Source organism: Microtus pennsylvanicus, chromosome 14 (genome assembly GCF_037038515.1).
Source record: "Microtus pennsylvanicus isolate mMicPen1 chromosome 14, mMicPen1.hap1, whole genome shotgun sequence".
In the NCBI taxonomy this organism is placed as follows: domain Eukaryota; kingdom Metazoa; phylum Chordata; class Mammalia; order Rodentia; family Cricetidae; genus Microtus; species Microtus pennsylvanicus.
In genome coordinates, this window is record NC_134592.1 from 3,271,714 (window position 1) to 3,299,404 (window position 27,691).

The following is a 27,691-nucleotide window of genomic DNA, read 5'->3' on the forward strand; positions in this document are numbered from 1 at the left end:
CCTGCATCTCTGGGATGAAGCCTACTTGATCAAAATGGATAATTTTTCTAATGTGTTCTTGGATTTGGTTTGCCAGTATTTTATTGAGAATTTTTGCGTCGATATTCATGAGTGAGATAGGCCTGTAATTCTCTTTCTTGGTTGGGTCTTTGTGTGGTTTTGGTATCAGGGTAACTGTAGCTTCATAAAAGGAATTTGGCAATGACTCTTCTGTTTCTATATTGTGAAATACATTAAGGAGTATAGGTATTAGGTCTTCTTGGAAGTTCTGGTAGAATTCTGCATTGAAACCATCTGGTCCTGGGCTTTTTTTGGAAGGTAGATTTTTGATAACGGTTTCTAGTTCTTCGCGACTAACAGGTCTATTTAGATTGTTCACCTGGTTTTGGTTTAGCTTTGGTATGTGGCACTTATCTAAAAACATGTCCATTTCTTTTGCATTTTCTAGTTTTGTGGCATACAGGCTTTTGTAGTAAGATCTAATGAGTCTCTGAATTTCCTCTGTGTCTGTGGTTATGCCCCCCTTTTCATTTCTGATCTTATTTATTTGCGTGTTCTCTCTCTGTCGTTTAATTAGTTTGGATAGGGGTTTGTCGATCTTGTTGATTTTCTCCAAGAACCAACATTTTGTTTCATTGATTCTTTGGACTGTTTTCTGCGTTTCTATTTTGTTGATTTCTGCCCTCAGTTTGATTATTTCCAGTCTTCTACTCCTCCTGGGCGTGTCTGCTTCTTTTTTTTCTAAAGCTTTCAGGTGTGCTGTTAAGTCTCCAATGTATGCTTTCTCTGTTTTCTTTAAGTGGGCACTTAGTGCTATGAACTTTCCTCTTAGCACTGATTTCATAGTGTCCCATAGGTTTGAGTATGTTGTCCCTTTATTTTCATTAAATTCAAGGAAGACTTTAATTTCTTTCTTGATTTCTTCCTTGACCCAGGTGTGGTTCAGTAGTTGACTGTTCAGTTTCCATGAGTTTGTCGGCTTTCTGGAGGTAGGATTGTTGTTGAATTCTAACTTTAATCCGTGGTGATCTGATAGGACACAGGTGGACACTGATATTTTTTTGTATCTGTGGAGGCTTCCTTTGTTACCGAGTATGTGGTCAATTTTCGAGAAGGTTCCATGGGCTGCAGAGAAGAAGGTATATGCTTTCCTATTTGGGTGGAATGTTCTATAGATGTCTGTTAAGTCCATTTGCTTCATTACCTCCAGTAGTTCTCTTACTTCTCTATTAGGTTTCTGTCTGATTGACCTGTCCATTGCTGAGAGAGGTGTATTGATGTCTCCTACTACTAGTGTGTGTGGTTTGATGTCTGCCTTGAGTTTTAGTAATATTTCTTTTACATACGTGGGTGCTTTTATATTAGGGGTGTAAATATTCAAGATTGAGACATCATCCTGACAAATTGTTCCTTTTATGAGTATGAAGTGTCCCTCTCGGTCTCTTCTGATTGATTTTAGTTTGAAGTCAGTTTTGTTAGAAATTAATATGGCCACACCTGCTTTTTTCTTAGGACCATTTGCTTGAAAGACCTTTTCCCAACCCTTTACTCTGAGTAGATGCCTGTCTTTGTGGTTGAGATGAGTTTCTTGCAAACAGCAGAATGTTGGATCCTGTTTTCGTATCCAATCTCTTAGCCTGTGCCGTTTTATAGGTGAATTGAGACCATTAATATTAAGTGATATTAATGACCAGTGGTTGTTTATGCCGGATATTCTTATTGTTTTTGGAAGTAGAATTTGTGTGTCTCCCTTCTTTGAGTTGTGCTAGCGAAGGGTCGCTAGATGCCCGAGTTATTGTAGGCAGTGTTGGCAATGTTGGATTCCTTGGGTTGCGGTTTTCCTTCTATTACTTTCTGTAGGGCTGGGTTCGTGGCTACGTATTGTTTAAATTTGTTCTTATTCTGGAATGTCTTGATTTCTCCATTTATAGTGAATGAAAGCTTGGCTGGGTATAGTAGTCTGGGCTTGCATCCATGGTCTCTTAGCTTCTGCAGTACTTCTATCCAGGACCTTCTGGCTTTCATTGTTTCCATAGAGAAATCAGGTGTAAGTCTGATCGGTTTACCTTTATAAGTTACTTGGCCTTTTTCCTTTGCAGCTCTTAGTATTCTTTCTTTAACCTGTATATTTTGTGTTTTGATTATTATATGGCGAGGGGATGTTTTCCTTTGATCTAGTCTGTTTGGTGTTCTGTATGCTTCTTGAATATTCAAAGGAATATCTTTCTTTATGTTGGGAAAGTTTTCTTCCATAATTTTGTTCAAAATATTTTCTGGGCCTTTGAGCTGTGACTCTTCTCCTTCTTCTATTCCTATTATTCTTAGATTTGGTCTTTTTATTGTGTCCCATAATTCCTGAATGTTTTGTGATGAGAATTTGTTGGTTTTGCAGTTTTCTTTGATCAGAGCGTTTATTTTCTCTATGGTGTCCTCAGAATCTGAGATTCTTTCTTCTATTTCTTGTATTCTATTGATTATGCTTGTTTCTGTAGGCTCTGCTCGTTGACCTAGATTTTCCATATCCAGCTGGTCCTCAATTTGTGTTTTCTTCCTTGCTTCCATTTCAGTTTTCAATTCTTGAACTGTTTCCATTACCTGTTTGATCGTTCTTTCTTGGTTTCCCAGGGTATTATTTACGTATTTACTCATTTCTTCAAATTTTTGGTTATACTTCTCATCCATTTCTATAAGGGCATTTTTCACATGTTGTTTAAGGGATTCCACTGCTTTCATGAAGTCAATTTTTTCCACTTCTTCTGTGTTAGGGTGTTGGAGACTTTCTGTTGCAAGATCATTGGGTTCTGGTGTTTTCTTGTTGTTTTTCAGATTATTGGGTGAATTCTTTCTTTGGTGCCTACCCATCTCCTCCTATCGATGCTATCTAAGGGGTCTGTTAAAACTAGTTCAGGTTTCCCTGCTGGCCAGGGGCTCCTCTTACAAAATGCCCTTGCTCTGTTTCCTGGTTCCTGCCGGGGGGCCAAGATCCCTCTCACCCCTCAGAAGGGTCTTCAGGAATAGGACCCGGCTCCTCCTTTGCCAGGGACCTCCCCAACCGAAGGTCTACCTCTTTGGTTTAATTGTAGTGGGGCGATCTGTTCTCGGTGTTGTGTGCGGTCCCTGCTGCCTGCTTCTGCTGCTGGGAGGGTTCCCGCCACCAGCAGCCTGTGTCCTCTGCTGCTGCTCCAGTCCCAGCCGGTACCAGGCTGTCCCAGTCGGTCCCCGCCGGCTGTGCTGGGCTTCCTCCGGCCGCCTTCCGCCGCCCGGTGATCCGGCCGCGTCCCCCCTCCCCCCCCCCCCCCCCCCCCCCCGTGATCTGGCCGCCTCCCTATTGTGTTTTAAATTCAACGGACAGTTAGTAAGTGGCGGCAGCTGTGGGGTCTGCAGCTGTAGATCCACTAGGAGCTGCATCTGAAGGTAGGCAGAGTTTGGTCTTGGCAACAGAAAACTAAGTTCACACAGAAAAGAAGCCTAAAGTGGAGGCTGATGGGATGGAAGGTCTAGGTGGAGGTCCTCAAACAGCACAAGTGGAGTCAGGATGACCGTGGTGTGTACCCTGTACTGTGGTCAGGTCAAAATTTCAGACATGTTTGTCTGGGGTCATTCCATGCTAGCAGTTCAGCCCATCGCTGGAATGGCCAGTGGAATCTTGCCCATCACTGCCAGTGCTGAGGGACCCAGTGCAGATTCTCGGACCACTTTCCCAAAGACCCAAAACAAAGATGGGATTCCATGGGGCCCCCTGCCCATCAGAAGACTATGGGAGGCTGTGCATATGAGTGGATTTGAGTGTGACCGTCTCAAAGTGTGCATGCTTGCATGTAGGGCACAGGCCACTACCTCCCTCACTTCTTCCATAAGGAGAGTCTCCTCCCAGTTCGTGTCCTTGTGGCACTGCAAGGAGCCCTGGCCACCCACATCTGTTTGCTCCCCTGCCTGGCCCACCTTCCCACTTCCATTCCTCTCTCAAGGGTCCCTTGCCACAATGGCCCTTGGACAAAAATAGCTTCTATATTGTCTGACTGGGGTTTGGGGTGGCAGCGAGGGAGTTATATTTCAGTCTAACCTATCTACAACTAACAAAACTAGGTGTTGGGCCTGACAGTTCTGAGATCACCTACTTCTGACAGCTGTTGGGCCCCATCCTGACTCACCTTGTCTCTGGGTCTCAATAATCAGCTACGTTTTGTTTCAGCCTCTCCTTCACACCTTGTGCCTCAATTGGGGAAGTGAGAAGTCACCTTTATTCCAAAAGACCTTGGGGACTCCTTGGGAGAGAAAGCACCCACGCCAGAAGACACTGTCCTCTATAAAGCCAGACCAGCTGTGGCCTGTGGTCCTGCAAAAGTCTGTTTGGTTAGGAAGAATGGCGAGTCTAATGAACACTTGGCCCCACTTGCCATTTTCAGTAGCCTAGACTGCTCATTAGCAGTTAGAACGTTCACTCTACCCCTAGATGGTACAAGTCCCTCGAGATCAATGAGACTGAGTCTCTTTCAGATTTTAAGAACTGCTGTCGGTGTCATGACTCAACCTAACTAGAGTATCCACAAGCCAAAACAAGTGAATTCAGATGCAAGAGGATGAAGGACGATAGAGTACTACCTGACAGCCTAGGTGGGCAGATATGTCCTCTGAGATCCTAATAGGCATCTCATGAACATCAGGAAAAGAAAGGCTACATAGGCCCTTCATGACAGAACAGCAGTATTCAGACACTGAGGCCCAGAACGTTCCATTGCTCAGTGAGTTCTCGGCAGGTTTTACAAGCTTGTCCTAATGCAGTTTGAAGTTACTCAGCACAGAGGAACAGCTGAGCAGTATAGCACTCAAGTAAGAGTCACTACACCTGCATGTAGAAGGGTCAGTTCCTCCAAAAGTCAGATCTGATCACACCTACAGGGAGGGCCTCAGGGACTTGTGGAGCCTACAGCATCTGTCACAACCACAGGCAGCTAAGTAGGGCACCAGGAAGACCCAGAGGCGCTCACCAGAGCAGCCTGTGCCTACATCCTGGAGCACTGTTTGTTTTGGGCTGTGGTATCTCTCTCCTCATCTAGCCTTGTTTGTTGTTCAACAGGTTGAGGTTATTTGACTTGCTGCCTAAGAGTTTCCTGAGCAAGGTCCTATCTCACTCACTGCCAGGGCCCTGAACTTCAAAGCTCTGTGTCAACATAAAGGTAGAAGAAAGCATCCAAGAGGGAAAGTGAAAACACCATTGGCACAGGAGGGGCTGCATAGATTATCAACAACAACAGAAGCACAGTGCTGCTGAGATGCTCATAGATAAAGCACCATGCAAGTGTGGGACCCATGTGAAGGTAGGCACAGTGGCACCAGTCTGTAACGCTGCTTCTACAGAAAGGTGAGAGGCAGAAATGGGATAATCCCCAGATGTGAGGCAAGCAAGCATAGAGAATAAGTTACTACTAGCCTGGAACTACACTTGGTTTAGGTTGTGCACACATTCAGGCTTCTAACAGTGCAAACGCTTGGTCACTCTAACGATGTTACTGCATGTGTCAGCACTCTGGGTTACATCAGAGTTGACCAGGATTATGATGATGTTTAACAAGGACTAGGAATCATTCAAAATGGGGTTGCTACGCTTCTGGTTTTCTGTTTTAAAAAAAATGACACAACTGAAGAAATGGCTCAGTGGTTGAAAGTGCATACTATTCTTGTAGATCTGAATTCAGTTCCCATGGAGGCTCACAATTGCCTATAATTCTAGCTCTGTGTGAATCTGGTGCTCCTGTCCTCTATGAGCAACGCACATATATGCACACACACATGCACACATGCACACGTTGCGTTGTGATATAAAGAAGCTAAAGAAGGCTATCGTGGTCAGTCTACAGAAGAAAGCTGATAAACAAATTCTGTTCAGGAATGACGGTTTGCTTTCTTTGTTGTTGTTTTTTATTTGTTTGTTTTTTATAAAGAAAGAGGCTCAAAACCATAATTGGGCCTCAAGATGGGAGGGAGAGCACTAGACAGAAACAAACATAGTGGGACATTACAGGAAAGGAGAGACTACCCTTTAAGTCCTGGAGAGAACCTTCATTAAGAGTAGGAAAGAGAGAGAGGCCTCTAGAGGAGCCCTCAGAAGCCTTCTATTCCTAACCAAATTCAAGATCAATTTCCCTTGGGATCATGGGGGGGCAGACTCTCAGTCCAAACCCCACAACAGAACAAAGGAAGGACCTAACTTTTATAACCTTTTAGGGGTGGCAAGAGGCTCCACATCACATGATTTATATCACCATATCATATATAACAAAGAGCAGAGAGAAACCAGGTACCAAAAACAGCTCTGTCAACTCACAGAACAGCATCCTTATCTCCCTGTTCCAGGAGGTAGGTCCTGATTCAGGCTATGGGATCAAGCATAAAGGTGCAAGGCCTATGTTTTAATTACAGAGGGATGATGAGATGTGTGAAGGCCCTGGATGCAGAAGGGCTCCACCCACAGCATGTAACTTACACCTGTCACACAGCACCAGGTGCCATGATATCCTTCTCCAGATAGAAGACCAGGGGTTGGTGTCTTCAAGCACCAATGACTGTTGAAACAGCTCTACAAAGGACAAACACAAGAGAGGTAGTTTGGATGTAATTGGCCCCTATAAACTCATAGGGAGTGGCACTATTAGGAGGTGTGGCTTTGTTGGCGTAAGCACAACCTTGTTGGAGAACATGTGTCACTATGGGGGTGGACTTTGGGGTGTCTGATGTTCAAGATACTGTCCAGTGTCACAAACCATTTTCTGTTGCCTTCTGATAAAGATGTAACCAGTACCATATCTACCTGCATACTGCCATGCTCCCTGCTATGGACTGAACCTCTGAACCGTAAGCCACCACCTCAATTCAATATTTTCCTTTAAAAGAGTTGGCATGGCCTGAACTGACCTTCCCCTGCAATTATATTGATGACTACTTTAATTATCATCTTAGAAACTTCATCCAGCAACTGATGGAAGCAGATGCAGAGATTCGCTGCTAGCACTGGACTGAGCTCCCAGAGTTCAGTCTAAGAGAGGGAGAAGCAGTAATAATAGCAAAGGGGTCAAGACCATGATGGGGATACCCACAGAAACAGCTGACCTGAGCTCGTGGGAGCTCGCTGACTCCTGGGTTAGTGGGGGAACTTGCATAGGCCCAAACTAGACCCTCTTAATGTAAGTGACAGTTGTATGGCTGGGGCAGTCTGTGGGGCCCCTGGCAGTGGGACCAGGATTTACCCCTAGTACTTGAATTGGCTTTTTGGAGCACATTCTCTTTGGAGGGATACCTTACTCAGCCTAGATATAGGCGGGAGGGCCTTGGTCTTGCCTCAAAGTGATGTGTCAGACTTGTTGACTCCCCATGGGAAGCCTTACCCTCTCTGAGGAGTGGATGGGGGTAGGGTGGGTGGAAGGTGGGGGAATCAGGAGGTGGAGATGGAAAGGGAACTGGAATTGACATGTAAAATGAGAAAAGATTGTTTTTAAAATATAAGTTTAAAAAAAGAAAAAGAGTTGGCATGGTCATGGTGTCTCTTCACAGCAATAGAATCCTTAACTAAGACAGTAAGCTTTTAGAGTAAGTGGTCAGTTAGCTTCTGGATACTCCCTGTTTGTGAAGAAAAATGCCTGGAGGAAACATGATGCAACAGACTGAATACTGATCCTTTAGACAAATTTTTCAGTTCTTACTAAATGACACAGTACTTCTGTTCAACAATGACGCAATTTGAGTTACTAACTGAAATAGCTCCAACTGTCTGATCCTCACTCTTCATTGCTTTCTTCACCATTTAAACAGCCCACACTGCTAGCTGAGTGGCAAAGATGGCTGTCCTCTGGAGGGTACAGTCGGAATTCAGGCTGTGCAAGTCATTCTGACCCCTGCTGAAGCTTAGCGAAGCTATGTTGCCTGTAGATGCCACCCACTCTGTGAGGTGATTTCCACAGAGTTTGCCTGCCCCAAGAGAGTAACAAATGTCACTGACTCCAGAGGAGTAGAAGGAAGTCACACACACTCCCAGTATCGCTCCAGGCCCTGAACCTCTGATGAATTGGGCTTAGTATGTTACATACTGTGCTAACAGTATTTTGCTAATTAGGAGACAGTAAGAAACAAAATTCCTAGCAGTCTGGATTGTTTCCCTTGGTGGTGTGGTGTTGGTGGAGAATATCATAGTGGTGACGGTTAGACTGGTTTGGTAGAGATTCTAATGTTTGATATGCTGGTATGATTGTGATGGAAGAGATGGAGGTGTGCTAATAATGGTGATGATGACAGGGGTTGGTGACAACAGTGGTAAGGTGGTAGATACTATTGGCATGGTTAGGGTATAACGTAGTGGTGGGTAGTGAAGAAGGTGTGTAATAGTGGTGGTGTTGATGGTGACAGTTGCAATGCTGAAGGCAACAGTGATAGTGGTGATAATAATGGCAGCAGTGGAAAAAGAAGTGGTGGGGCAAGGGGACTGTTATGACAGTGGCTAGATAGTGAAGATAACAGAGTGGTGATGGTAGAAGTGATGGGGTAGTAATGACAATTTAGAGACAAAAGTGTTCGTGATGGCATTATCTACAGACCTTCCCCATTGTACGGCCAAGTAAACTGTGATTTTCCTTTAGGACTTCTCCCCTGAACCTCTGTCCATCATGTGGTCATGAGCAAGGCTTGCACCCTAAAGCAATTCAAACAGACCATCTCCATGGAATGCAAATGTGAGCAGACAGAGCCAGGCAGGGTGTGGCTGGGGTGTTCATGTAGGTATAACACCAAGACCTAGTCCTTGGTGTCCAAGGTTCAGGTTGTGTCCCTGGTTGCATCTTTTCCTGGCCTCTAGGAACCAGTTGCCTTCTAATAAGGCCTGCAGTTGCTGGTCTTCTTTCAAAGTCAATTATTGAGGAGGAATCTGGCAGCCGCTGTATCATTACTAGTAAATAACAGTCTATCTGTGATTCATAGTATGAAACATCTAGAACCAATTTTGTACACCCAAGCTCAGCTGAGTCTTAACCATATTTTCAGGTCCCTTAGCCAAGAAATGGCAGAATCTGTCCAGACTCCTGCCTGCTGAGGCAAGAGGATCACTTGAGCCCACCAGTTCAAGACCAGCCTGGGAAACAAAAAGACCCTATCTATTAACACCCAAACCCTCTGAGAGCCAGTTCCTCAGACAGTACTCAACATTCATCAGAGCACTGAGCAGCCAACCCAGACAGGATACCAACTGACTGGCACTCCAGGGATGGATGTTGAAATACCTGGTGTCACAAGAAGTTCATATGCTCAACGTCTTCCGAAAGGGAAGGCTTAAGGGACAGAGAACCTGAAAACAAACGCCCACCAATCTGACTCGCCACACTCCCAACACATGGCATAAAGGTTTCTATAAAATCCTCACTGAGGGCCTGATGAATCAATGAAGAACCAATACCTGGGAATGACCACATCCTGAACACTGGGTGTTCTGCATGCTGAGTCAGGGATCTGGCCTGCCTGGGATTATGATATCCTCCAGGCTCTGGCTATGTTTTGTAGGTTGAGAACTATCAGCCTACAGCCTGAATGTGCCCAGGTGTGCCAGCCCCCACCTCCTTGGGCTGCGTTCAGTTCACTGACGTTTCTCTAGGGAAGCTTTCTGTTTTCGTTTGCAATTTGGGAAGGCCTCATTTACAACTCACCTTTCGGTCTGAGAATTATAAAGGACCCTGAAAGCCTTAATTAATTAAACCACTGAGTTCTTTGGAGAGATTTGCATCTTTGACAGTGGAGCAGAGCCTGGTCTCCAGGGAAGCAAGCCTAAGTCCTAAACCATGTTACAAAGGATGTTCATCATCAGAGACGTTTGAACTGTAGATCTCCACTGTGGGACATCAGAGAATCAAGTGACTCGAAGGATGAAATAGAAATCCCAGTTTGAGTATCATCTATGCTGCCCTGCTTTACAGCATTAACCTCCCTGTGTGCTATGCCAGCACCCAGGAACACACACTCACATGGCGAATCTGTGCGTTATTAGTGGGGATCTTGTGGATACATTTCAACACCTCCCATGTGATCTTTGCCAGTATGAGATTGATAGTAGCAGTTCCAGTTTAAGAGATAAGAAGTCTCTGGAAATCTACAACCTTTACCACTAACAAAATATTAAACAAGGGTATGGATTTAGTTTTCCCTACTGAAGAACATCTCAATGGCCATTGCACAGAATCCAGTCATGGTAACATTGTCAGGAGACTGGGGGAGGGTCACATAAAGAGCCAGAGAAGCAAATTGTGGCTTGCACAAGCATGATGGTACACATTTGCAACCTCAACACTCACTGGCAGGGGCAGGGGGATCAAAAGTGAGACTCTGTGAAAACAGCCTGGTATTGGCATAAAAACAGAGAAGTCGACCAATGGAATCGAATAGAAGACCCTGACTTTAACCCACAAACCTATGAGCACCTGATTTTCGATAAAGGAGCTAAAAGTATACAATGGAAAAAAGACAGCATTTTCAACAAATTGTGCTGGCAAAACTGGATGTCAATCTGTAAAAGAATGAAAATAGATCCATATCTATCACCATGCACAAAACTCAAGTCCAAATGGATTAAAGACCTCAATATCAGTTCGAACACACTGAACCTAATAGAAGAGAAAGTGGGAAGTACTCTACAACACATGGGCACAGGAGACCACTTCCTACGTATAACCCCAGCAGCACAGACACTAAGGGCATCATTGAATAAATGGGACCTCCTGAGGCTGAGAAGCTTCTGTAAAGCAAAGGACACTGTCACTAAGACAAAAAGGCAACCCACTTACTGGGAGAAGATTTTCACCAACCCCGCAACTGACAAAGGTCTGATCTCCAAAATATATAAAGAAATCAAGAAACTAGACCGTAAAAGGCTAATCAATCCAATTATAAAATGGGGCACTGAGCTGAACAGAGAATTCTCAACAGAAGAACTTCAAATGGCCAAAAGACACTTAAGGTCATGCTCAACTTCCCTAGCGATCAGGGAAATGCAAATCAAGACAACTTTAAGATACCATCTTACACCTGTCAGAATGGCTAAAATAAAAAACACCAATGATAGCCTTTGCTGGAGAGGTTGTGGAGAAAGGGGGACACTCACCCATTGCTGGTGGGAATGCAAACTTGTGCAACCACTCTGGAAAGCAGTGTTTCGGTTTCTCAGGAAATTCAGAATCAACCTACCCCTGGATCCAGCAATACCACTCTTGGGAATATACCCAAGAGAGGCCCTATCATACAACAAAAGTATATGCTCAACTATGTTCATGGCAGCATTGTTTGTAATAGCCAGAACCTGGAAACAACCTAGATGCCCTTCAACGGAAGAATGGATGAAGAAAGTATGGAATATATACATATTAGAGTATTACTCAGCAGTAAAAAACAAGGACTTCTTGAATTTTGCATACAAATGGATGGAAATAGAAAACACTATCCTGAGTGAGGTAAGCCAGACCCAAAAAGAGGAACATGGGATGTACTGACTCATATTTGGTTTCTAGCCATAAATAAAGGACATTGGGCTTATAATGCATGTTCCTAGAGAAGCTAAGTAAGAAGGTGAACCCAAAGACAAACACATAGGCATCCTCATGAATATTAACCTTCATCAGGCGATGAAAGGAGACAGAGACAGAGGAGCACGGGACAGAAATCTCAAGGTCCAAATCAGGAGCAGAAGGAGACGGAGCACGAGCAAGGAACTCAGGACTGCGAGGGGTGCACCCACACACTGAGACAATGGGGATGTTCTATCGGGAACTCACCAAGGCCAGCTGGCCTGGGTCTGAAAAAGCATGGGACAAATCCGGACTAGCTGAACATAGAGGACAATGAGGAATACTGAGAACTCAAGAACAATCGCAGTGGGTTTTTGATCCTACTGCACGTACTGGCTTTGGGGGAGCCTAGGCAGTTTGGATGCTCACCTTAGGAGACCTGGATAGAGGTGGGCGGTCCTTGGGCTTCCCACAGGTCAGGGAACCCTTATTGCTCTTAGAGCAGATGAGGGAGGGTGACTTGATTGGGGGAGGGGGAGGGAAATGGGAGGCGGTTGCAGGGAGGAGGCAGAAATCCTTAATAAATAAATAAATTTAAAAAAAAAAGTGAGACTCTGTCTCAAAACAAAAATACAAAAAAACTTGAAGAAGCTCATACAAGTCAAAGAAGGAAAAACTTGAGTATCAAAAAAAATAATAGCCACACTATAATAAAATACATCAGAAATACAAAGACATGCTGGGCAGTGATGGTGCACACCTTTAATTCCAGCACTTGGGAGGCAGAGGAAGCCTCATCCATGGAGTGAGTTTGAGGCTACCCAGGGATACACAGAGAAACCCTGTCTTTAAAAAGACAGAAAAAAATACAAAGACTTATTTATTCATAATGATACTAAAAGACAGCCCTGATAACTAAAGGACGCTAGCACCCAGTCATCCTTTTAAAAGCTGATTAGTGGAGGCATCAAAGTATTTATCTTGACCTTGCTCCACCAGATATTTGGGTCATTGCATGAATATTTGAAGGAATTTTTTTTCTTTACAATAAAAGTCCACATGATCAATACAAAAGAATGAAAGATCTAGAAAATTGTCATTTCTTATCTCATAGTATAAAAATAATGTAGATGTGCTTGCTTTGGCAGCACATATACTAAAACTGGAACAAAATAGAGAAGATTAACATGGGTCCTGAGCAAGGATGACATGCAATCTCTGCAAGGTTCTGTATTTTAAACCAGCACATTGCTCAACCCTTATTAACAAAGCTTCTGTTTGCAGAGACGGCAATTAACACAAAGACCCACAATGGTCAATATGCAGACTATGAGACTTTAGAATGCCTAGCCCTAAACGGGGTGCTCATGTCATGCCCATTCCCCCACGGATGAGGAGTCCATGCAGAAGAGGGGCCAGAAAGGTTGCAAGAGTCAGAGGTAGTGTATGCTTCAGGAAAGTACTGTTTCCTAGAAACAGCAGGGCAGACACGCACTTAGGAACTCACAGCAACTAGACAACATGCACAAGACCTGCATGGATTCATCAAGACGAACAAATCCCAGCCCAGAGGAGGAGTGTGGGCACAAAGTCCACCTCTCCCAGCTGAGGAGCTATCAGATATTGACTGCTGCTCAAAGAAGAGAAATTAGTTTTCTATACCTGGTCTATCAACCACACTCCAGAGGCCTCACAAGCAGGAATGGTCAGTCTATACAAATTGGACTTTTTAAAAGGAGAGGAAAGAGAGAACAAACATAAAGTTGGATGAGTAGGGAGGTGGGAAAGGATATGGGAGGGGTTGGAAGGTCAGGGTCTGATCAGAAAACACTGTATAAAACTCTCAAAGAATTAATAAAAACATTATTAAAAAACAATGTACATAATAATTATTAAGACTGTTGATCACTCACAGAAAAAGTTAAAGCACCTGTAATATCCACAACACAATAGGGAATGTTCCTCAGGAAAATGAAGTACGAGTCTTAACTAGCCTCTGTCCTTCCGCAGGAGATGAGATAGACAAACATGAATTAAAATGCATGGCGAATGTACAAAATGCCTCAAGTCACCCAATCTCTTCAATTCAGATTCATGTGGGAGAGAGAAAAGAACTTGCTATATATTGAAAGTGTTAAAGAACATATGAATTAATTAGTTTGAAACCAGATTTAAGCAAACCACTGTGAACATGCATTTTCAGACAGAAAAACTGGAACAGAACTAGATGACAATGTTTAGTAATATCATCACATAGTCGGGTCTGCCATAGAAAGAATTCACGTTTTAGAATTTTAACTATTAATTGTAAGGGTTTGTTGCTGTTGGTGTTGCGTGTATGGCATGTATGCGGTGCATGTGTACCGTGCTGCATGCATGGAGGTCAGAGGACAGCTTCGGGAGGTGTTTCACTACTTCCATCTTTATGTGCATCCCAGGGATCAAATGTAGTTTGTCGCTGCTTTGTGGCAAGAGCTTTAACTGCTGAGACATCTTGTTGCCTGGAGAAAGTTTTCTGAGATAAGCCTAGGCTGATTAGTGGACCTCCTACCCCAGTCTGCAGAGTACTGAGATTACCCTGTGCTTGGGAAAAATTGTAAGTGTAGTAATTGTTTTATTTTATTTAAACCAGTTTAATGATTAGAAACACGTTTGGAGGATTTGTTGGGCAAACTGGGCAAAGCCTGCAGTTTGCTGTAAAATATTATGGTGACAAAAACAAGGAGGAAAAGGAAGCTTAATGAAGCTGTTGGAAATGATCTCTGCGCTTCTCCACCTTTGAAAATGAAGGCTGTTTCATATAAAAGCCCTCATAAAACACCCCCCAAATGAAGCAGTTTAAACAAACAAGGGATTTATTTTCTAGATTTTCTTGTGCAACAGAAACGTAGCACTGGTGTCCTGAGGCTGGCTGCTGCTCTGTAGCCAGGACTAAGCACCATCAGCTACCTCTGCCCTTCTGAGCTGGCAGCTTTCATTTCCTACTTGTATGCAGAAGGTAATGGCATGGAAGGTGCCACCCCAGGGTGCATGGAGAAAGTATTCTCACACATTGTAGTTCCTCAAATCTCATAGCCCTAGAAATTTCAGATGACTGCTGGAGTCTCAGTAAAGAGAGGCTGGAAACTGTTGGGCTTTTAAGATACACAGGTGGCCATACCATATTAGTTTTCTTACTGCTTTGATGAAACTCTTGACCTAAGCAATGTAAGGAAGGGTTTATCTGGTTTGACAGTTCAAGGGGCCATCTAAGTGTTGTGAAATATTTGTATGCTGTGTGAAGATGTTTGCTCTGATTGGTGTAATAAAAAGCTGAACAGTCAGCAGCTAGGCAGGAGGTATAAATGGGACTTCTGAGCAGAAAGAGAACTCTGGGAAGAAGAAAGGCAGAGTCGCCAGGCAGACTGGAGGAAGTACAGAGATTAGGTTGTTGTTATTTGTGAGCTGATGGCCCGAAGGAAATGCAAACCACATCCAAGATGGTGGGGATGACATGGCAGCAGAGTGATAGAGCCAGGAACATTGTATCTATAGTGAGAAAGCAGAACACAGGAAATGCAGTGTTCAGCTCACTTTCTCCTTTTGAAACATTCCACATATGGAATGAGTCTTCCTTCTTTCATTAACTAACCTAGAAAATTTCTCATAGACATTTGTCTCTAAGGCAATTCTAGGTCCCATCAAGTTGGCATTAACTTTCACAATGCCAAAGAGAGCTGGCAGTCTCTATGACAATCATACATATTAGATTGATCCCTGTGCAACTTTTGCTGTATGCTGATTCTGATAGAAAGGAGATCCACAAGGATTAACCTGATATTGACGACGAAGGGGGAAAAGTAATAAAATAGCTGACGAGTATGAATGCCAGCACCATCGATCAAACATGAAATCAGATTTACCTTTGAAGTCAGAACATCAAAAATAAAACAGAGGTAGGAGTGCAGCCAAGCAACATGCCTAGGTCTCCGAGAATCTCAGAAGTAGGGCCTGTCCATCCAGTCAGTCTTTCCTAGACCACAGGCTTTACCACTTAAGGACATGGCACCAGGTACAGGTCTCTGGCTGATAACAGACAATGGCTCAGAGCATGTCCTAAAAGGAAGCTGTGAACTACTAACAAGCTCACATGGTAATGGCACTGCCCCCAAGAGAATGTGCCACACTGCCCATAAATGGAAAATCTGAACTGATTTATAGTGACGAAAACCAGGCCACTCGTCTGATAACAGATGGGTGGGAGGCAGGAGCTTGAGGATCTCAGTAGGGGAGTAGAAGGTCCTTTGTGTTGCTTTCGGTCACAATAACGAATTCCAGAGATAATCAAAGGAAAGGGTTATTTGGGGTTCCAGATTTGGGGGTCCATGGTTGGATGGCTAGGTTGCTTTGGAGGGTGTTATGGCAGAGCAAACCACTCAGTTCTTTCCAAGCCTGGAAGCAAAAAGAGGAGGAAGAGACGAGGTCCCATAGCCTCCTTCAAGGACATATCCCCCAAAACCCACTCCCTTCATTAGGTCCTACCTGTTAAAGATTCCTCCCAGTAGTTCCACCATGGAACCAAACCTTTCACGGATCAAACACAGGGGACATCCAGATCCTTGATATGAATGCATATACATTTCCTTCCTGGAGAGAACCTGGCCTCTTGGTCACTAATATGCTGCAGGTATCTGCAGGGAAAGACTGTTATATCTTTAGGAACAATTTCAACTTTTAAGGCCCTCTGACTCTCTAGTCTTGATTTTCTTTTATGGGTTTGACTAAGCAGGCCCCGTTTTGTATGACTGTGAGAGCAGGACCTGTTAGCTGCCCCTCCATCCTGAGCATCAGCAGATCACTACATCAACCTGATGCTCATCCACACCACCACTTGGTCCTACAGTTTGTCTAAGAGCTCCTTCTACAGGGGAGCCTGGGCCTGACCACTCGGTAGAGACTTATCAAAAAGCAGAATGTGTTGCTGTGGCATGTGATCTTCTGAGCAGCAGTGTGGGTGGAGTGTCCAACCATCTCCCTAGACAGGCATTGTACATTATATTCAAGATGCTTGGGGGAGACAAATGTTACCTTAGAAACAGTCTTTGCAAACTAGTATGGGAGTTCATACCTGTAATCCCAGCAACTGAGAGCCTGAGACAGGAGGATTAGCATGAGTTCAAGACCAACTTGGAATACAGCCTGAGATCCTGTTGCAAACAATAAGCCTGCGTGCACATGTGTACGCACTCACGTACACACACAAACCCTTAAATTTTATCCTGACTGTTCTTCACACCCGAGACTATATTTTGTTTAAATACCGAACACAAAACAATTAGAAGATAAAGTGACCATCTAGAGGTCTATTTTCATTTTAAGATAAATATTTGTCTGTTTACCTTGGAAGAGATCCACATACTCTTCCATCTTCCTTACCTGACAAGTGTGCTAATTTTGTTTACCTTTTGTTTGCTAACACAGAATAATCACATGCACACGCAGGATGTCCTCAGCCCATCCTCCTTTCTGCAGTCTAGGAGGCTAGGAACTGAGGTTCACTTGGCTCACAGCTATGGAAGCATCTTCCCATGTGAGGGTTTCAGGTTGTACTGTCACATGGTGCCAGTAAATGTGCCCCTTTCTTTCTTTTTGTAACTTTATCATTACAATGCCTCAGCCTCAAAATCTCACCTAATATTGCCTACTTCCCACAGGCCCCACCTCCAAATACCATCACTATAAGAATCTGAGGATGTTCCTAATCCTTAAACTTTTGGGAGATACATTCAAACCATATCACTGTTGTCAGTTTTGCATGTTTTAAACTTCATATAAGCGAAATCATATTATTCTGAATCCTTCATTCTCATGCTCCTGACATATGGCTCTTACAGCAGCTCCCAGCTTTGTAAAGCCTCCAAATCACAGGTTGGTGAATTGTTTAAACTCTTCATGCTGTCCTCTTCCCTCCTTGCTGGTCTTTCTGCTCAGACGCCTCCAGCTCACTACAGAGGACCCTGTGGCTACCAGTATGCCAGCAAGACTACTCTGCTGCCTCCACCTGGTAACGCCCTCTTCCATGGCTCTATTCACACTACACACCAATATGTCCCACCCTACCACATATGAACACATACACACACACGTATATGTGTTCGGTTTGCTGAGATGCAAAGAATGGCTGGTTTTCAGAAAGATGGTGGCAAGCAGTCTTGCTTAGACTCAGGTCTGAACACAGGAGCTAAGTTGAGGTGTTTCCTCCCCTGAAGAATTATTAGCACCTCAGCTCCAGTGAACGGTTCAAGAAAAACCAATTCCAGTTCCACCCCCAAGAAGGTATTCTTGCAGCTTCTTTGTATGTGTAGGTCCCAGTAACATACTACAGCTACCAGTCTAGCCCTGTTTTGAGAAACTGTGGGCCAGCACAATAATGCCATCATTCCACTGTTGGAGGTATGCAGTGATTGCCACCCACATGTCTGCATGTAGAGATATGATATGACTACATGAATGTTGAATTCTCAAGTCTACAGGCAGTAAGTCCAAAACCACTTTCATTCTCTGCCCTTCAATGAACAGTCTGTACCAACCGCACACTTCCTACCACAGGAACTAACAAGATTAGATTTACCTCCACACAAGGCCATGGGGAATTTTCTTGATTAGGTAAATTAACACGGGGAGACCTACCCTAATGTGGACAGCACCTTCCAGCAGTAGCCCAAATATAAATAGATCCAATGGAAAAGTTGCTGTGCTGTTGTCTGCTTGCCTACTTGTCCTGCTTGTGAGTTCATCTGTCCGACTGCTACCAAGATTCTTTAGCCTTCCATGTGGACTGAAGACCAGTAGCTCTCCAGGAATCCTCCAGCAACACACTGGGACTGCTGAGGCATCCAGAGTTGAATACTTACCAGGCTTCCAGGGTGAAGACAGCCCCTACTAGTTTACTCAGACCATATCATGTAAGCTATTCTAATGAATCTCTTTTTGATATATATTCATTCTCTTGGTACTGTTCCTACAGGGAATACACAATTAAATAGCTATTTTTAGAAACAAATTCTAACACACTACAATTCAATATACTAATATACACTGAGGACTAAAGGTAGGAAAATATTATGTTTTCCTAAATTAACCCATTATATTTCTCTAAAAAGAAAGAGGAAAAGCCACCTGGGTATGTAATATAAAAACAGTGCAATTCCTGACCTACAAGTCTTGAATCTGGGCCGAGATATTTCAAGCAGCACTTGTTATGGAAAGTGTACATACTGAATATTCAGAACCACGGCAGGAACACCCAGGACTCAGTGTGGGGATCACTTTTACGTTTTCCTCACTGTGCTTTTAGATATTTACTGTTGCCAAAAATGTTATGAACCCACAGTCAGTCACGCAATTATAGTCACATCTCAGTTTCAGAATCTGACCTCTGTGCATCCTTCAGACATGGGCCACTTAAAATCAGAATCAGACACAGAGTATACTCACCTTTTGACCTGTCCTCATTGGGTAGAACACTTGTGGAATGAGTTAGTTAAACCCATTACAAAAAGTACTTTCCACATAGAAAAGCCATAGCTTGTGTGGAGTATGTCACAGGATCCCAAAAGCAAATGTGCATGTGTAACATGAGAACATCCCTACATTATCCTAATGGGCAATGTCAAGTCAGCGAGTTCGGGTTCAGTTCCTCCTTATGTTATGGTAACAAAACCTTTCCGTGTAACCCTCACAACTTGAACAGAAAGTTCTTTCTCATAGCCTTTGACTCCGAGTGCCAGTGCTTCTGTGAGCCTCATGGAAGGTTCCTGACAGAACACACAGAAGCAAGACAGTGGAGAACCATTCCTGGGAATGAAGGGGGCTGCAGAAATCCTCTCTGGGGTACCACAAAATGCAGCTCTCTCAGCATAAAGCACCCCAACTAAGCACTGACTAGGCTTTCTCATCTGACACCCAAGTGAGAGAACAGTAAGAGGGAGCCCCACTCGTCTCCCAGACCTGAACTCTGGAACTGACAGGTAGTGATTAGGGGCAGAGCGCCTGAGTGAACGGAGGTCAGCAGATGAAATGCTGTGCCCTTCACAGAGTGCTTCTCCCTCTGAATGTGCCCTCAGGCTGACTGCTTCTCACAAATGACTAAAGGACAGGGTAGCATGAGGAACTATTCTGGTACCCAAAGCCCAGGCAAACAAGAATAAAGCCATCTTTTTTAAAGGTATAAATCCACTTAAAGAAAGTAACTACTTTAAGAGAAGGAAACCATAAAATACAATTGTACATCTCAACATCCCAAGGAAAGCCACCACACTGAAATCTGGCAGAGGGGAATGGAGAGGTAGCTAGCTTCTTCCTGGTCCAGGACAGGTGGCAGCACAAGTTACTCAGAAATCAGCAGTGAAGTTGAGGAAAGACATCCAGAATGTCCAAGAAATGCACCAACTGGCCCATAAAATAGAAATTACAACTAGATAATGCACCATTTCTCACTCATCTCCAAAATGTCGAGAATATACCATAGGGTTGGCAAGGTTGAGGGAAAAGACATTCTCACATGGTGCTGATGGTTAGACAAAACTACATGCCAGGCCGGGAGTGGGAGGTGTGTGTGTGTGTGTGGGGGGGGTTAGCAACTAAATACCACTAGAAATCCATTTGCCATACTGCCTACCTAGAACCCCAGCACTCAGGATGAGACAGTATTGTAAGTTCAAGGCCAGCCTGAACTACTCAGGAAGGGAAGGGGAAAAGGAGAAGGGATGAAGGAGGGAGGGAAAAGAAAACAAGAGGGAGGAAGAATTCTTTCAGAAACCACCAACTACAAGACCAAAGACGCAGAGAGGAATGTGTAGGACATAACCCACCACAGTCCTCCTGCTAGGATACTTGACAGTCTCCAGAGCACAGGGGTGACCGCAAGGTACACACAGGGACTCCGTTCTGTTGGAAAGCACTTCCCTGACACAAGCAGCTGAAGCTAAAGCAAGGAGTGCGTCTGGTGTGCTCCGCTTATTTAAGGCAGGGGACTCTAGAACAATCTAGATTTGCTTATTTTTTTTTTAAATAGAATAAGCAAAAAGCTTGGAGAATATTCTTAAAATATACTGGTTTTGAAAATCTGATTTATTCACTATGCAAATATAACTATAGGGAGAGTCAGAAATTTAAAACAATGACCACAAATTGGTGATTAAAAGACAAAGCCTGTATGCCAGAAGCAAAATACTAAAAACTAAAAAAATAAAATAAAACAAGGCTGAGATATGCTGTAAGGCCAGAACTACAGTGGACCTGAAGTTGTTTTCCATGATCTCTTCAGTGGCTGGCATGGAACGGCCATATCACTGCAAGACAAGTGGGCGTGCGCAGCCAGCTGGGCCAAACAAGCAACCACGAGCACTCAGACCTCTGACAGGACTGCAAGGGCACTACTGAGATTAGGCCGTGTGCCTTGCCCCAAGTTATTCCACGCCGTGTGAAAAAGTATTTTTTCAGATTAGTCTGTCCTTTGTTATTCCAATTTATAAGCAACATTTGACTCCAACTTGAGAGTAGATGCAGAAGCAGGATGTGCACATAAGCACCTTCCATCTGGGGGGAACTTGGGGAAATGGGATGATTGGGAGAAAGGAAGGTTGGATAGAGGAGCAGGGAATCACATAACTTAATTAAGGGAGCCATCTTAGGGTTGGCAAGAGACTTGAACCTAGAGGGGCTCCCAGGTGCCCAGGGCGATGTCCCCAGTTGGGCAGCTGAGGATAGGGAACCTGAAATGACCCTATCCTATAGCCATACTGATGAATATCTTGCATATCACCATAGAACCTTCATCTGGCGATGGATGGAGATAGAGACAGAGACCCACACTGGAGCATCAGACTGAGCTCCCCATGTCCCAAGGAGGAGCAGAAAGAGGGAGAACATGAGCAAGGAAGTCAGGACCACGAGGGGTGCACCCACCCACTGAGACAGTGGGGCTGATCTACTGGGAGCTCACCAAGGCCAGCTGAACTGTGACTGAAAAAACATGGGATAAAACCAGACTCTTTGAACATGGCGAACAATGAGGGCTGATGAGAAGCCAAGGACAATGGCACTGGGTTTTGATCCTACTTCATGTTCTGGCTTTGTGGGAGCATAGCCAGTATGGATGTTCACCTTCCTAGACCTGGATGGAGGGTGGAGGACCTTGGACTTTTCACAGGGCAGGGAACCCTGACTGCTCTTTGGACTGGAGAGGGAGGGGGAGAGGAGTGGGGGGAGGAGGAGAAGAGTAGGAGGAGGGGGAGGGAAATGGGAGGCTGGGAGGAGGCAGGAATTTCTTTTTTTTTTTTCAATAAAAAAAAAAGCACCTTCCATCTGGCATCATACCACCCGCAAGACACATACTGATTAATTTACCTAGCCTGCTTTAGTTACTTTTCTATTGTTCTGACAAAACACTATGACCACAGAAACTTATGGAACAAAGTGTTTAATTGGGCTTATGTTTCAGGGGATTAGAATCCATGATGTCACAGAATAACCATGTTAGCAGAAACAGCTGGGAGCTCACATCTTGATCTACAACTAGGAGCCAGAAATGGATAACTGGGAATGGCTTGGGCTTTTAAACCTCAAAGCCTGCTCCCAGTAAAACACCTCCTCCAAACAGTTCTAACTCAGGATCAAATATTCAAACCTATGAGCCTATGGGACAATTCTCAATCAAGCTACCAAAAATATCACTTAAAGTAGACTGGGAGCACATGAGCACATGGGAGCACTAGACACACCAGGAAAGCTAGGCCTGAGAACTGATTGCGCACACCAAAGGAAAGGGGTTAACACTTAGCACTGTAACGGATGGCAACAACCCCACCAGCCTGCACACCAGGGACCAACAGAGAATGCCCAACTATCTCAGGGGCTTGGCTCAGTCCTTACCGCTAATGAAGCCTATTTGAACTGTCATCCAACCACCTGTCTGTCTAGACCTGTACAGGATCATCTATCTCAGTGTCTGTCCTTACAGTTTAATAAAGATGGGCAGATACTCACATGGAGTCACTAACGAGACAGAAAGAGACCAGAGTCATGTAGTTCTGGGAGGTGGGAGCCTGGGAGCAGCAAGATTGGGTTCCAGAATTGGAAAGGAGTCAGAGACTAACAATTTCAGAAACTCCCAGAGCAAAGATACTCTAGGAGTAATGGTGAGACAGACCCACACTGGTCTGTGAAGAAGTAAGATAACTTAGCCAAGACATAAAGTGTCATTGTGTACAAAAAAACAGATCAGATGTCAGAGTAGCCATTTCTCCAGCAAAGATTCGAGAATGGTGAGGTGTGCAACAGCAAACATCAGGCAGTATAAAGCCAAGGCACTGGAGTCACTACCCACACCCAGAAAAGTGTGCCAGGTAATGTAAGCCAAATCTAGAGTAGCCAGCACATAACCAGCAGCATGCATTGGGCAGTATAATTGAGCGGTCACTGCTCCACACCCAGCAGGATGCAGTATACACCCAGTCAGCAGTATGCATTGGGAAGTATAATCAAAGCCACAGGCAGTCACCCCATATCTAGCAGCAGCAAGCATATGCCAGCATAACCATGGCAATGTAATTTGGAGGATGTGAAGTAACTGAGAGGAATACCAAATTTTGCAATTAGTGTGAAAGCAGTCTTGGGAACATAGATAGTATCCAGGTCTCCTGGATTCTACATTTCTCACCATGCAGTATCTGAGGGGCAAGTGGCACAATGCCTGGGTCTACATGGATGACTGGATTCTTGCTGTTGGACACAGTGGGAAGCCTGTGTCTAGGTTTCCATTAACCTTGTTCCTACAAAGAAACTTTTCCTGGTAAAATAAAACACCACAGTTTCTTCAGATGTTAAAAGCAATATTAAAATATATTTTTTATTCCTATATACTTGTTTTTTAAAGCATGTGTCTGTATACCATGTATGTGTAGTTCCAGAATACCCTGGAACTGGAGTTACATGTGGCTAAGAGCTACCCACTGCGAGTTCAAAAAAGCAAACTCAGGCCTTCTGAAAGAACAAGTGTTCTTAACTGCTAAGCCATTTAATAACAGTAAATTGACTGGAACACATAAAGGATGAATCAAATTTCCCTTAAAAGTTCAGTGAGAGAAAAAAATATACCCTCTATGCTACTTTAAAGTGTAATGCAAAGATTTCTTGAGCCATTGGTGATTTCTTCATGCATTAGCAATGGGACAATCTGAGGAAAATACAAGCTGAAAATGAGAGCCTGAAAATCACGTGGCATGAAGCAGACCTCTAAGCAGGAAGTCACAGTGATATTTGTATTAACACTTCATTTCTATCTTTCCAAGAATAGAAGGAATGCTGAAAATTTCATTTATTCCAAATCTTTAATCTAACTATTACAGGCACAGAACGTACTCAAATCTGGGATGTTCTCCAACAGATAAGCAACAGCATTAACTAAATTGTGTTTCAAAGTGCCTAGAGATTTTCTTAGATTATCAAATGCTTAGTGGCCACAAGTTTAACAACTTGTATTAGTTGACACTAAATAAAATTACTCTGCAGCAAGTCCACCTACTTTTTTTGCTTGTTTTTTTAATGTGTTTTTTCATATGCGCACGAGAAAACATCTGCATAAGGTTTATTTAGGGATATATATATATATAACCCCATTTTTAAGGTTATGTTATAGTTGATATACTAAAAAAAAAAGAAAGAAACTAGTAACCAACTTCTTCAGCTCAGTTAAATGCCATGTTTTTTATTATTTTAAAAAGTCCTTGAAAGTATTAAAACCTGAAGAGGAATAAAAGGAGGACAAACAAAAACAAGGAGAGGAAAAGTCTTAAGCAGTGTGGTGGGGTATCATCAATGGCTTCTCATTTATTTGGCCACTGGCAAGTGTAAAAATATTATAACTTGTTCAGTTGTCTGTGGTCTTTGTGTGTCTGCATTCCATTCAGATAAGGCTGTCTTCTTGTGGTAGTTCCTGTCTCAGTAATCTCAAAGCCAACTTCCTGGAGAATCTCTCACTCGATGATGATCTGGTCATGTTGTCAAAAGTGCCACATTTCTCACAGATGTTTAGGACATGGTTTAACACTGGTTTCTATTCCTAGTCATCAGTAAGTTGAAAGCCATGCTATGTCATGATGCAAAGTCTTCTTACTCTGCAGGTCGTCTCCCAGCAGCACACCACACTTGTGCTTTATCATTAAAACATAAGTTTAGTTAGTTTGCCAACTTATGCATATCCTTGCTGAATTTGTCACAAGTTGACTGGAAGGCAAACTGGTTCAATTTCTGCAACAGTCTAATAATGTATGGTGTCACAGTTCTCAGCTTGATCTGGCTATCTCATCTTTACCACCTGCTGAGGCCATCCACCATCACCAATGCAGTAATCCCTGAGCTCCCTATGCTGAGTTCAGGCCACTCAACCCTGTTTGCCAGAGTCTTTGCTGAGGCAAGTGTGTTGAGGGGTGACAGAGGCTATAGAAGCCTAGTATTGTCCTGAGGTAGAGGATCCTTCTACCACAGTGTTGGTGCCATTGCTTCTCACATGTGCTCGAGGGACCACTTGCTAGCATTTTTAAATGAATGACACAAAACTGTTGTCACTGCCTATTCGTGGTTGCCATATTATACAAACGTCAATTTAAAACCAGATCTTTCTTCTCTTTCACATCATTAACCCATTATTTGTTGTTGTTCTTGTGTTTGGAAACAGGGTTTCTCTGTATAGCCTTGGCTGTCCTGGAACTCACTGTGTAGATCAGGCTGGCCCCAAACTCAAGAGATCCTTCCGTTTCTGCAGGCAACCTCTCAGCATAGGGAGCTCTGGGATTACTGCATTGGTGATGGTGGATGGCCTCAGCAGGTGGTAAAGATGAGATAGCCAGAGAGTGCATAACCACTGCCCAGCTATTAACCCATTATTTATATGGGCCTTGGACAAGCATTTAACTCTTGAGTTCTCTGCTTAGTCTTCTATAATCATCAATATAGGAAAAGACCAGTGTCTCTGCCATAGACATACGGAGGAAAAGCAGGGCGAATTGAGCATTGAACAACACTCTACCGTGGTCTTAAGATATGACAATCATTTCTAGGTAGCAACTCATTCCTGGCACAGGCCTTCCTCAATTCATTTTCCACATTCGCAGGCGTTTTTGAACCTTATTTCTGCTCTATCCCCGATTACGTATAGTACACAGCAACACTCAAACGAGAAGTCTTCTCTGATCTGATAATGGCCTTTAATGGAGTAGGACTGCTGGTTCAGATGTAAAACTTAGGCACCTCACGAGTGCAACGGAGCAGACACTTCATACAAATGCTGTATATTTGTGTATTTATTACAACTGTACAACAGATGGCAGTGAAGTAAAATGTCTTGGCAGAGTGATTCTTTTCAGCATTTGAGCAAAGGTTCTGTGTGGGCTAATGGTAGCCCTGCTGAAAGTTCAAAGAGAAATCTGTTCCAGCGAAAATTTATAACAAATAATAAATAGTAGGTAAGTTATAGGCCACCGAACTCAAGAGCTGGCCAAGGCCACAGTTCCCATACGAGCTGCCAGGGCTTCTGGTAAGAGTGCGAGCTGCTTGCCAGTCTTTCTCCCACACATCTTTACCACTCTCCATGACTGGCAGCTGATTAAAGGCACAGCGTGTGGAGTAGAGCACAGTGCTCTACTGGCTTTCATCTTTGGGTAACTACAAACTCAGGACTCCAGGCTTAGCCTGACAAAAGACGAAAAAGCAAGAAAGATATACACACATTTCACTTTCATGAGTCTATTTCTACACACCCAAAGATGGTGGTTTTGTCATGAATTTAGAAACTCTCCCAAAGTTCTTATTGATGATTCGTACAAGAACCTGAAACAAGAAGAAAGACACAGATTCAGTTCCCTCAAACAAGCAGTTAAGAAATGGTATATAAGCAGACACACTTGAAAACAGCCTGTGATCTATAAGCCTCTGACCTACACAGCAGAACACAGTCCCAGCCAAGCCTCAGCACCTATGGCAGAGCCCACATCCTGGGGCCCTGGTAACAGTGTCCGAACATAGGCTCACCTGGCGGCATCCAGCTGGAGAAAGAATACTTTTATTAGTACTACTCTTTTCTGAACTCTACTCCCTCATTAAATCAAGTACACAGAAGCACAACGTGGCTTGTCTTACACAGCATTCACTGCATATGAGAAAATCATCCACCCATACCACTGTACTCTGCTACTATGGCCATCCCTTCTACCTCCACTTTCCTGAGGCAGGTCTGCCTAAATACCCAGGCCTAGTGGTAGGAACACTGAAGCAGCCTCTCCCCCCTCCTTTCACGGTGTCTACACAAGAGCCATGGCTGGACCGCTCCAATATAAATCACTGCAGCAACACTGCAGATTTAAACACATCCACCATCTGGAAAGTTTCTCCCTATCAGCTAACACTCCTGCTCGGCCCTGTCACATGTTCAGTCAGTCTGCCCCCAAATGTCCTCTCCCAAGATGATCCTCAAACTACTCCCAAAAGTTCCGCAGACAAAGAAACACTCTGTGACCATTCTCTTGTGGCCAGCACTGCAAGTGAGAAAACTGATGGTCAGTGTCCCCTGCTTGGTGTACTGACCACATGTCTAGAGTCTAACAGGGGAAGATTGACATTTTAGATTTTGGAAAGTAACATTAACAGATAGAAATAAGCAAGAATCTCTTCAAACATTTCTTTAACCAAATGTATCCAGCACGCATCAGCTGTCACTGACAGTCACTACTAATGGAACCTATTTTTCGGCATTGGCTATCACAACCCCAGCAGCCTCTGTAGTAGCAGCAAAAACCTAGAAAAGATTTAATATTTTCTTCTTTGCCATAGACTCAGGTATTTTATCTAGTCACATGTGTATTTAAGTAAACCTCCTGCAGAACCCCATGTCAGGAAGTCTTTGGAATCACCTCTTTCTTTGGCTTTAAAGGTTTCTTCAATTCCTAAATACTGTGAGTGTTGACACCTTTGAAGTGTCTGGGGAATACCTATCTGCCTGAACTGCTCTTCCCAACCAAGGTAACTTTTTTCAAAGACTCACATTACCATCTACCTGTTTATTCACCATGTCCCTGAGTTCCAGGCTCTGGCTGTCTCGAGAGGGAACCCACATGTCATCAGCC

The 27,691-nt window shown here is 43.8% G+C and overlaps 1 protein-coding gene and 1 non-coding gene across 6 annotated transcripts in view; one reads left to right on the forward strand and one right to left on the reverse strand.

Annotated features, from left to right (window-relative positions):
• The window catches only part of Ncapg2 (non-SMC condensin II complex subunit G2), a 564,457-nt gene that overhangs the window by 480,806 nt on the left and 55,960 nt on the right, over window positions 1-27,691 (reverse strand). For 4 of the 5 annotated variants that reach the window (XM_075948072.1, XM_075948071.1, XM_075948075.1 and 1 more), the window contains one exon: window positions 24,260-26,399. In XM_075948072.1, coding sequence (XP_075804187.1) covers window positions 26,348-26,399 — 52 coding nt within the window. In that variant the 3' untranslated portion in view covers window positions 24,260-26,347. Of the gene's footprint in view, window positions 1-24,259; window positions 26,400-27,691 lie in introns of those variants that run through there. The other variant, XR_012907705.1, reaches the window with a different exon arrangement.
• On the forward strand, window positions 12,664-12,771 carry LOC142835444 (U6 spliceosomal RNA). The gene has a single exon (XR_012907871.1). It is a non-coding gene; the product is annotated as a U6 spliceosomal RNA (small nuclear RNA).